Source organism: Hyaena hyaena, unplaced genomic scaffold (assembly GCF_003009895.1).
Source record: "Hyaena hyaena isolate Hyena2069 unplaced genomic scaffold, ASM300989v1 scaffold_162, whole genome shotgun sequence".
Taxonomy (NCBI): Eukaryota; Metazoa; Chordata; class Mammalia; order Carnivora; family Hyaenidae; genus Hyaena; species Hyaena hyaena.
This window is the reverse complement of record NW_024080795.1, coordinates 657201-669463: the sequence shown is the minus strand read 5'-3', so window position 1 is coordinate 669463 and position 12263 is coordinate 657201. Positions and strand designations below refer to the sequence as shown.

General features: G+C 40.3%; 1 protein-coding gene across 1 annotated transcript; it reads left to right on the top strand.

Annotated features, from left to right (window-relative positions):
• The first annotated feature begins 481 nt into the window (after nt 1-481).
• Nucleotides 482-637, top strand: LOC120236825 (60S ribosomal protein L39-like). The gene has a single exon (XM_039239849.1). It carries the CDS (start codon nt 482-484, stop codon nt 635-637), a length of 156 nt encoding a protein of 51 aa, XP_039095780.1.
• The last annotated feature ends 11626 nt before the right edge of the window (nt 638-12263 follow it).

The following is a 12263-nucleotide window of genomic DNA, read 5'->3' as shown; positions in this document are numbered from 1 at the left end:
TCCAGTAGAGGAAGGTTTCTCCTACTTCTAGATTTCTGGAAATTTTTATCAGAAATGGATATTGGAGGGCATCTGGCTGGCTCGGTTGGTAGAGCATGTGACTTTTAAGCCCCACTTTGAGCGTAAAGATTACTAAAAAATAAAGCCTTGAAAAAATTGTGCAGCACCTGGGTGGTTCAGTTGGTTAAGCGTCTGACTTCAGCTCAGGTCATGATCTCTCACAGCTTGTGAGTTCGAGCCCCAAGTCGGGCTCTGTGCTGACAGCTCAGAGTCTGGAGCCTGCTTTGGATTCTGTGTCTCCCTCTTTCTCTGCTCCTCCCCTGCTCATGCTCAGTCTCTCTCTCTCTCTCTCTCTCTCTCTCTCTCTCTCTCTCTCTCAAATAAATAAACATTAAAAAATTAAAAAATAGTTTTAAAAATTGTTATTAAGAAAAGAGCCTTTTTTTCTGCCATTGTGGTGTGTGGTTGACTATTCCTCACCATGTCTTCTCACAAGACTTTCAGAATCAAGCAATTCCTTGCCAAGAAACAAAAGCAGAATCGCCCCATTCCCCAGTGGATTGGGATGAAAACTGGTAATAAAATCAGGTACAGTTCCAAGAGGCGGCAATGGAGAAGAACCAGGCTGGGTCTATAAGGGGTCGTACATGAGATGGCACACATATATATGCTGCACGAAGGTCACATGATCCTATCCTATCATTCTGTAAACATCCCTACTATCTGAACAATAGACATGTTTTATTGGGGAAATTTTTTTTTTTGTTACTATGCTTCTGTACCAGTAGGTTGGTTCAGAAATAAATATGTGAGACCTTTATTTGAAAAAAAAATGGATGTTGAGTTTTATCAAATAATTTTTCTAAATCAATTGTGATGATCATATGGGATTTTGTTGTTGTTGCTGCTGCTGAGCTACACTGATTGATTTTCTTTTTTTTTTTAATTTATTTTTTTAAGTAATCTCTACACCCATTGTGGGGCTTAAACTCACGACCCCAAGATCAAGAGTTGCCCTTCCTCCAACTGAGCCAGCGGCGTGCCCCCTGTATTGATTGATTTTCAAGTGTTCCCGACCTTGCATTCCCAAGAAAAACCCCACTTGCTGCATTGTCCTTTAAATGGTTGGCTTAATTTGATATACAATTATCTTATTAAGAACTTTTGTATCTGTGTTCATGAGGGATTGTGGTCTTTAGTTTTCATTTCTTGTGATTCCTTAGTATAGTTTTGGTATCAGATTAACACTGGCTTCATAGAATGAATTTGGAGGCATTTCAACTGCTTCATTTTCTAAAGGAGTTTGTGTAGAATTAATACATCTTTTCTAGATGGTAGGCAGAATTTACCAGTAATGTCATCTGAGCTTGGAATTTTCTTCGTGGGAAGCTTTTTAGTAAGTTTAATTTCTTTAATAGAGAGCTATTCAACTTATATACTTTTTCTTGAGTGAGTTTTAGCAGGTGGCTTCTTTGGAAGAAGTTGTCCACTTCATCTAAGTTAGTGAATTTTTTTAAGAAAACCATTTTATTATTTCTGTTCCCTTTCTGACCATTATTATGATCGTTTCATGACTTTTTTTTAACTTAAGTAATCCCAACGCCCAACATGAGGCTCAAACTCACAACTCTGAGATCAAGAGTTGCAAGTTCCACCAACGAAGCCACCCAGGCGCCCCTATTTCATTTCATATTAGTAATTTGTGTCTTCTCTATTTTTAAAATATTTATTTATTTATTTTACTTATTATTTTAAAGTAATCTCTATATCCAACATGGGGCTCAAACTCACAACCCCAAGATCAAGAGTTGTATACTCTACACACTGAGCCAGCCAGGCACCTCTTTCTCTCTCTTTTTTGTGATCAATCTGGCTAGAGGTTTATCAGTATTATTTACCTTCCCAAAGAGCTAACTTTTCATTTCATTGATTTTCTATTTTTATTCTTTAAAGTTTATTTATTTAAGTAACCTTTACACCAGGGTAGGGCTTGAACTCATGACCATAAAATCAAGAGTCACAAGCTCTACTCACTGAGCCATCCAGGTGCCCATGATTTTCTCTATTTTCATATTTTTCTGTTTTACTGATTTCTACTTTAATCTTTATTATTGGGGGGGTGGCTCTCTTGGAGTTTTATTTGATCTTCTTTTTCTAGGTTTTTAAGTTGGATGTTAAAGCAGTGTGTGTTGTGTTTTCATTTCGATTCAATTCAAAGTACTTTTTAAAGTTTATTTATTTTTTAAAATAATATCTACACCCAATGTGGAGCTCGAACTCATGGCTCTGAGGTCAAGAGTTGGATGCTCTACCCACTGAGCCAGCCAGGTGCCCCCGGTTCAAAATATTTTTAAAATCCTTTTGAATCTAGTTTGACTCAACGTGTCATTTAAAAGTGTATTATTTAGTTTCTAAATATTTGAGAATTTCCCAGATGTCTTTCTGCTATTGATTTCTAATTTAGTTCCATCGTGATCAGAAAACATACTTTGAATCATTTTAAATTCATTGAGACTTATTTTACGGCCCAGAATACATTCTATCTTGGTCAGTGTGTGTACTTAAAAAGAATATCTATCCTGCTGCTAGTGGGAGAGTGTTCTCTAACTATCAATTAGGTCCAATTAGCTGATAATGTTGTTCAGGTCTTCTATATTCTTAATGATTTTCTGTCTACTTGCCTTATTTATTGAGAGAGGGCTGTTGAAGTCTCTAACTATAATTCTGGGTTTGTCTATTTCTCTTCGCAGTTCAATCAGTGTTTGCTTCATGAAATTTGAAACTCTGCTATTAGGCATGTAAATATTTAGGCTTTATGTCACCTTGAAGAATTGACCTATTTATCCTTATAAAATGAAAATCTTTATCCTTGATAATAGTTTTTTTCTGAAATCTACTTTGCCTGGTATTAATAGAACCATTTCAGCTTTCTTTTGGTTAATGTTAGCACAGTATCTTTATCTGTTCATTTAGTTTTAACCTATTCATCTTTATAGTCAAAGTTTCTTTTTTTTTTTATAGAAAGAGAGAGAGCACAAAGAGGCGAGGGAGCAGAGAGAGAATCTTATGCAGGCTCCATGGTCAGTACAGAGCCCAACTCAGGGCTTGACCCCATGACCCTGGGATCATGACCTGAGCCAAAATCAAGAGTAGAATGCTCAACTGAATAAGCCACCCGGATGCCCCTAAAGTTTCTTGAAAGTAGCATTAACTAATCTTGTGTTTTTTTTTTTTATCCAGTATGACAATCTCTGTCATTTTTATTTTCTGATTCTATTTCCAAGTAATCTGTACTCCCTATGTGGGACTTGAACTCACAACCTAAAGATTAAGAGTCCCATGCTCCACAGACTCAGCCAGCCAGGTACCCCTGAAAATTGCCACCTTTTAACCAGAGTGTATTACCATCTCTATTTAATATGGTTATTGATAGGTTTGAGATTAAGTCTACCTTTTTACTATTTATCATCTATTTGTCCCATCTCTTCTTTGTTCCTTTTTCTGCATTCCTTTTGATTACCCGAGTATTTTTTTTTTTTTGAGCCACAACCATGTGCTTTTTTTTTTTTTTTTACAAATAGTTTATTGTCAAGTTGGTTTCCATATAACACCCTGTGCTCATCCCAACCAGTGCCCTCCTCCATGCCCATCACCCCCTCCCCCTCCCCCCCCTTCAGCCCTCAGTTTGTTCTCAGCATTCAAGAGTCTCTCATGGTTTGTCTCCCTCCCTCTCCCCCACCATTTCCCCCCTTCTTCTCCCCCACGGTCCTCCATTAAGTTCCTCCTAATCCTCCTATACGTGCAAACATATGGTATTTGTCCTTCTCTGCCTGACTTATTTCGCTCAGCATAACACCCTCAAGGTCCATCCACGTTACTACAAATGGCCAGATTTCATTCTTATTGCCATGTAGTATTCCATCGTATAGATAAACCACATCTTCTTGATCCATTCGTCCGCTGATGGACACTTAGGCTCTTTCCATGTTTTAGCTATTGTGGAGAGTGCTGCTATGAACATTGGGGTCCATGTGCCCCTATGCATCAGCACTCCTGTATCGCTTCGGTAAATTCCTAGCAGTGCTACTGCTGGGTCCTAGGGGAGTTCTAGTGTTAATTTTTTGAGGAACCTCCACTCTGTTTTCCAGAGGGTCTGCACCAGTTTGCATTCCCACCAACAGCGTAGGAGGGTGCCCGTTTCTCCACATCCTCGCCAGCATCTAGAGTCCTCTGATTTGCTCATTTTAGCCACTCTGACTGGCGTGAGGTGGTATCTCAGTGTGGTTTTGATTTGTATTTCCCTGCTAAGGAGGGATGCTGGGCATCGTTTCATGGGTCTGTTGGCCACCTGGGTGTCCTCTTGATTACCCAAGCATTTTTAATTTTTACTTCTCATCACCTTTGTTGAATTATTAATTATTACTCTTTGTAGTGTTGTTTTAATGCATACTTTTTAGGATGTATAGTACAGATGTTCTCTCTTTGCATAGTAGCATCGCATGACCACGCAGGCTGAACTGTGCAAAGAGGTCTTAATAATTCATGACAAAGTAATGATGGTTCTGTGTTCTTAACATGTTTTACCAAAATATTAAAATTCCTTTTACTGTTGTTTATAAATGTATGAGGAAATTAAAAATAGAGGAATGTGAATATTTATTTAGTACACTATAATTTAAAATATAAGAAACTTTGAGAATTAGTTACATTTTTCATTTAAAATTAGAAAATTTGTAACAAAAGAGACTTCCTCTTCCAGGACTATGGTGTAGACGTATTTTCCCCTATTTCTCCCTCTGGGTACACCTGAAAATCCTGTACACTGTATACAAAACAAACATGCGAAGACTGACAGTTGACTAGAAGCAGACATAGTGGCTGGGGATCTCAGGGGCTGAGGAACAACAGAGTGCTGAGTTCCCTGGGTATTATTTTGCCTCCTACATCTCAAGATATGGAGATGAAGAAGTTGGCAATCCAGAAATGCTAACAGGAACAGACCCAAAAAGCCCCAATAAAAACGTGCCCTCTTTAGCCAAAAAACAGAAGAGGGGCAACCTAGCAAGAAAGGAAACATTTTCTACTAATGCTCTACTCCAGCCAAACATCACAGGAAAAACTGTGGTCCCGCCCCCAGCCATAGCAGCGAATGCTGAGTGGGCAGCTTCCAGTTCCACACGAGGAAGGCAGTGTGGTGTCAGAGAAAGCCAAATCAAGAGCCAGGGTTTAAACAAATATATTTATTTATTTTTGAGAGGGAAGAGGGTCAGAGAGAGAGAGAGAGTTTTGAGCAGGCTCGGTACTGTCATTGCAGACCCCAATGCAGGGCTTGATCTTGCCAACCGTGAGATCATAACCTGAGCCAAAATCAAGAGTCGGATGCTCAACCCACTGAGCCACCCAGGCGCCCCGGGAGCCAGGACTCTCATCTCTGCATACCCATTAATAAGCTTCCCTTCTCTCTCGTTTCCCCAGTGAGGTGTCCATGGAGTCTACATGGAGAACCTGAACTTGCTCCCCTAGCAGTAACGGTATGCTCCTTCCCCTCTCTGCTGGAGTGGTATCATAAAATAAATTGGGAAGTGTTCCCTCGCCTTCTATTTTCTGGATGGGATTAGGCAAAATTGGAGTTAAATCTTTACACATTTGGTAGAATTCTTTCATGAAACCATCTGGGGGAATTTTTTATGGATTTATCTTGTATATAGAAAATCTTTTAAAAATCACCAAAAAAAAAAAAAAAACCCTCTCAGAGCTAGTAAACCAATATAGCAAGGTAGCAGGATACAAGATCAATATAAAAATACACTAGCAATGAACACTCCAGAAATGAAATTAAGAAAATAATCTTATTTGTAACAGCATCAAAAATAATAAAACACTTAGGAATAAACTTAACACAAGAAGCATAAGACTGCAAACTACAAAACATTGGTTTTTTTAAACATTTAAATTTTTTTTCAGTTAAAAAATGTTTATTTAATTTGAGAGAGAGAATCCCAAGCAGGCCCCAAACTATCAGCACAGAGCCCACGATGTTGGGCTCAAACCCATGAACCGTAAGATCATGACTTGAGCCAAAACTGAGAGTCAGATACTCAGCCAACTGAGCCACCCCACCTCCCCAAACATTCTTTTTTAACGTTTATTTACTTTGGATGCTCCTGGGTGGCTCAGTCAGTTGAGCATCCGACTTCAGCTCAGGTCATGATGTCACAGTTTGGGGGTTCGAGCCCCACGTGGAGCTCACTGCTGTCAGCATGGAGTTCGCTTTGGATCTTCTGTTCCCCTTTCTCTCTTCCCCTTTCCCACTCCAGAGAGAGAGAAAGTGGAAGCACTCGAGAGCAGGGGAGGGCAAAGAGAGAGGGAGACAGAGATCCAAAGCGGGGTCATCCCTTAACCTGGCTATAATCATCTCAGATACTTGAGCCTGTGACTTTAAAGAGCAGATATTTTCGTGGCTCCCTTGCATCCTGCTTTTAACATTATACCAATTTTTTATCTTTTTTTTTCCACCCAAGATTCTGCCTGTATCCCAGTTATTAAGGTAGAACATGAGGGAGCCAGGGTCTTTTAATATAAATTTTAATGGTACAGGTAGGGAAATGAAGGGATCTTTTTTGCCGTTTCCTCGTGTTACTGACAATTCAGTTTACCAGAAAAGCTCCCCCAATTAAGTATTTGTTTGAGAGGATAAAACAACAAGGGGAAAGTTCTACAACTCTAATGTGCCAGGAAGGAAGCAGATCGTGCTCAGAAACAGTCATAATTGTAGAAAAAAAATGACAGTCAAGTAGCAACTGAATAATGGGGTCTGCTTGTCCACGGCAGCTCGTACCATCAGCAAGAAGTGTGCTTTCCTTCTTGACGCCTCATTTCTTGCTTCCTGGAATTTCCATCAGTATTTTGGGCCTCTTACTCTTTTCCAGCCACAGCCTTTTTTGGAGACCCCGTCTCAGGCAGTAAGAGCTTGTCAGTGACTTAAGTCTAAGTAGGTCTCTGCCTGTCCTACTGCTGTAGGGAAGGAAGTATTGTTTTTATACACTTTCTCAGTTGACAGTCTTTTCTTGCATTATTTCCTTTGTGATAATTAGGTTTTATAAATAATTTCTACCTCAAATCCTTTTTGAACACGCTAGGATATAGATTCTACGAGCAATAAGCTACGTCAGCACGGTCCTTCCTTCACGGTAGCCTGTATCACCGTCTACCATTCCATATATGTTACTTCTTTCTTTTCTCTTTTATCATATGTATATAAGATATAAGATATCCTGAGGATAGGGAGTTTTGTTTATTTTGTTTATTTTTATTTATTATTATTTATTATCATCATCAGGGCTAGAACATTTTCTTGCACAAATTAGAGCTCAATTAACATTTTTTATTTAAAAATTGTTTAATGTTATTTTTCAGAGGAAAAAACTTTTTTAATGTATTTATTTTTGAGAGAGAGAGACAGAGTGTGAGCAGGGGAGGGGCAGAGAGAGAGAGAGACACAAAATCTGAAGCAGGTTCCAGGCTCTGACCTGTCAGCACAGAGCCTGACATGGGGCTCAAACCCATGAACTGCGAGACCATGACCTGAGTCTCAGTCGGATACCTAACCCACTGAGCCACCCAGGCGCCCTGAGAGCTCAATTAATTTTTTAAAGATTTTATTTTATTTTAGGGATGCCCGGATGGCTCAGTTGGTTAAGGATCCAACTTTGGCTCAGGTCATGATCTCGCGGTTCATGGATTCAAGCCTCATGATGGGCTCTGTGCTGACAGCTCAGAGCCTGGAGCCTGCTTCAGATTCCGTGTCTCCCTCTCTCTCTCTGCCCCTCCCCTGCTTGCACTCTGTCTCTCTCTCTCTCAAAAATAAACATTAAATTTTTTTAATTTAAATTTTATTTTAAATAATTTCTACGCCATCAACATGGGGCTCAAACTCACAACCCCAAGACCAAGAGTCACAGGCTCAACCAACTGAGCCAGGCACTCCAATGCTCAGTTAATATATCTTTTAAGAACTATCTTTTTAAAATAACTTTTTAAAATTTATTTATTTATTTTGAGATAGAGAGAGAGCATGAGTGGGAGAGGGGCAGAGAGAGGGACACAGAGAATCCCAAGCAAGCTCTGTGTTGTTAGCACAGAGCCCTATGCAGGGCTGGAACTCACGTACCGTGAGATCATTACCTGAGTTGAAATCAAGAGTTGGATGCCTAACTGACTGAGCCACCCAGGCGCCTCTAGAACTATCTTTTTTTCTTTAAAGTAAATTCAAGGTACTTAACATACAGCATAGTCTTGGCTTCAGGAGTAGAACCCAGTGATTCATCTCTTCAATATGACACCCAGTGCTCCTCCCAAAAAGTGCCCTCCTTGATGCCCATCACCCATTTAACCCATCTCCCTACTCACCTCCCCTCCAGCAACCCCAGCTTGTTCTCTGTATTTAAAATTTTCTTGGGGCGCCTGGGTGGCTCAGTAAGTTAAGCATCTGACTTCAGCTCAGGTCATGATCTCACGGTTCCTGGGTTCGAGCCCCGCATCGGGCTCTGTGCTGACAGCCAGCTCAGAGCCTGGAGCCTGCTTCAGATTCTGTGTCTCCCTCTCTCTCTCTCTGNGGCTCAGTCGGTTTAGCATCCGACTTCAGCTCAGGTCATGATCTCACGGTTCCTGGGTTCGAGCCCCGCATCGGGCTCTGTGCTGACAGCCAGCTCAGAGCCTGGAGCCTGCTTCAGATTCTGTGTCTCCCTCTCTCTCTCTCTGCCCCTCCCCTGCTCATGCTCTGTCTCTGTCTCAAAAATAAACTATAAAAATTTTTTTAAATAAAATAAAATAAAATAAAATTTTCTTATGGTTTGCCTCCCTTTCTGTTTTTATGTGATTTTTCCTTCCCTTCCTCTGTGTTCATCTGTTGTGTTTCTCAAATTCCACATATGAGTGAAATCATATGATATCTGTCTTTCTCTGACTGACTTCTTTCGCCTAGCATAAGACACTCCACTTCCATCCACGTTTTTAAATGCGTGAGTTATGGGTTAAACATTATGTACTAAACAAAAGAACCTATCCACTATGTATAATGTTGAATCTCTAGGAGAATGTTTTCTGAGTTCCAAATAATGAAATCCCAAGCCAACATGAGAAATACGCTGTTTGTAGATGATTATTTATTTGCTTTAACTGAAATGTAGATAACAATAAAAAGCCATGGGTTGAATTATTGAGGAAAAGGAGAAAGTAATGTAGGCTACATGGCTGTAAGCATCATAGGCCTATTTACAGATATGTTTTATGTTTCATTTTACCCTGATCTCTATGAGGATTATTGTCATGTAACTCATATCTTTTGGTTCTAATTCTGTGCGCAACGTGGAATTTCTCGTTATAACTGTGCTTTTCTTTTTCTTAATTTTTTCAAAGATTATTTATATATTTTGAGAGAGAGACAGAGAGGGCGAGCAAGGGAGGGTAGGGAGAGGGAAAGAGAGAATCCCAAGCAGGCTTCACACTGCCAGAGCAGAGGCCAACACGGGGTTTGAACCCAAGAACTGTGAGATCATGACCTGAGATGAAGTCAAGAGTCGGCCACTTAACCAACTGAGCCACCCAGGTACTCCCATAATTGTGCTTTTCACGTAGGTCTGCTTCTTGAACTTCTATTATGTGTCAAAAGCAGTGCTGAGTCCTGGGCATATAGTAGGAAGATACCAAAAAGGACCAATACCTTCTTGACCTTTTTTTTTTTTTAAAGCAAATTCTATTCCCAGCATGGCGTTTAACCTCACGACCCTGAGATGAAGAGCCGTACGCTCCATGGACTGAGCCAGCCAGGTACCCCTACCTTCCTGACATTGAAAGATAATTGAGGGAATAGACCCCAAATAAACTGCAAATAAATATTTAATCACAAATTATGATAAATTTTCTAAAGAAAAAGAACAGGATGCCTTTGGATTAGGTGGTCAAGGAAAGTCTCTGAGAAGGAAAAGTTCAAGTGAGATGTGAGTTAGGAACAGGAGTTAGCCATGCAAAACGCATGGTGCAAAATTCCAGAAAGAGAGAACAGCAACTATCAAGGATCTGAGGTGGCAGGGGGAGGGGAGGGCACCTGACTGGCTCAATGGGTAGACCATGCACCTCGATCTCAGGGCTGTGAGTTCAAGCCCCATGTTGGGTATGGAGCCTAGTTTAAAAAATTTGCCATATACACACAAGGATCTGAGATGGGGAAAAAAATGAGATGTTTGAAGAACTGGAAAAGTCAGTTTGTCTACAGTATTATATAAAGGGATAATTATGGATATATAGGAGGTGTTAGATCATACAAGGTTTTGTGGGTAATGTCAAATAGTTTGGAATTTATCTAAAGTTCAAATGCAGTATTTTGTAGGGTTTGACTTCAGCAAAATGATGATTCAATTTTCATTTTTTAAAAGATTTTATTTATTTAATTTTATTGTATTATATTATTTTTTGAGAGAGAGAGAGAGAGAGACACTCTTAAGCAGGCTCCATGCTCAGTGCAGAGCCTGACTCAGGACTTGATCCCAGGACCACAGGATCATGACCTAAGCAGAAACCAACAGTTCGAGGCTCAACCAACTGAGCCACCCAGGCGCCCTTATGAATTTATTTTTAAATAATCTCTACACCTGGCATGGGGCTTAAACTTACAACCCTGAGAGGTTGCATGCTCTACCACCTAAGCAAGTCAGGCACCACTTGATTTTCTTTTTTAAGTTTATTAATTTATTTTGAGAGAGAGAGGGAGGGAGAGAGAGTGAGCAAGACAGAAAGAGAGAATCTCAAGCAGGCCGCTCACTGTCAGCTTGGAGCCTGATGCAGGGCTCGAACCCACGAACCGTGAGATCGTGACCTGAACCGAAATCAAGAGTCGGATGCTTAACCGACTGAGCCCCCTCCCCCCTCCCTGATGCCCTGGAGTTTCATTTTTAAAAGATCACTCTGGTAGCTAGTGAAAATGGATTGGTCGAGGAGAAGAAGGAGCATCCAGTGACGGGGCTACTGCAGCAATATGAGAGGTAGATGCTAGTGGCTCAAGGCAGAATGGTGGCAGAAGAAATGTAGACATGAGGAAGCCCAGATCGGAGCCCTGAGGAATGGTCCTGTAGGAGTCATATGGGGAAGCGAGGTGCTGAGAAAGCCAGAAGCTTGTTCCAAGAGGGAAGGAATGATCAAGTGTGTCAGAAACGGTGGAGAGGTTGAATTAGATAGGAGTGAAAAGGATGTCAAATTGATATGACAGCTCAGAGATCTTTTCTGACCTCTGTAAAAGTTTAGTGGATCCAGAAGCTATGTTGAAGTGGGCCGAAGAGGCAGTACGGGCTTTCTGATCCTGGCATGTCATCATGGCCGAGACAACATAAAGAACTGGTTAATAGACGAGAAAGCATCTACTTAAAAGCTTCAAAGATCTGCAAGGTAAGGAATTATCAGGATAAAACCTCAGAGACTGTGAGAACACAGAGAAGCGAAACGACGACATCGGCTTCATCCTAAATACAATTGTGGTATTTGAGAGAGCTTGAGGATTTCAACTTTGCGAAAGCCACCCAAAACACAGGGGTAAAAGACACAAGCTCGGGGCCCAATTAAAGGTGGAAAGTCTAATAGAAGTTCTTTTCCCATTAAATTGGTGTCCAAAAGGAATAAACCCTCATGAAGGAGAACTTAACTTGCTCCCCAGTCCCCCAGGGTACTGCAAAGGAATATTTCCTAGATGCTGCCAAGCAGGACACAGAGGAAAAAAATTGGCCCAGAAGCCCTCATCATGCAACCCCAATTCCCACTGCTTGGGTGTCTCAAGAAATCTCTAGCCATAAATTTAAAGTGATCCTGGCCTATTAATGTTTCCAGACACTTAGCAAAAGCAGACATAGATCCTTGGTTGAAGAAATTCACCTTTGTCCTAGATCTGAAGAATTGATTCAAATTATCTTAGAAGGAAAGTGAGCAGCTTACAAAAAGGTGAAGAGCCAGAGAACAGAATTACCACAAGTGAGCACTGGAATTATGAAACACAGAATATAAGAACTATGTTTATTATGTTTAAATAAATAAATAATGTGTGCAGGGAACGAGGAATTCTAAAGAATATTTGAAAATTTATTTCATCAAACTTCTAGAAGTTAAAAAAATGTTATAATCGAAATTAAGAAGTCTCTTCTTCAGTGGAAGAGATTAACAGCAGATTAAGCCCAATTAGTTAGACAATTAGTAAACTGAAAGGCATTTCAAAAGAAATT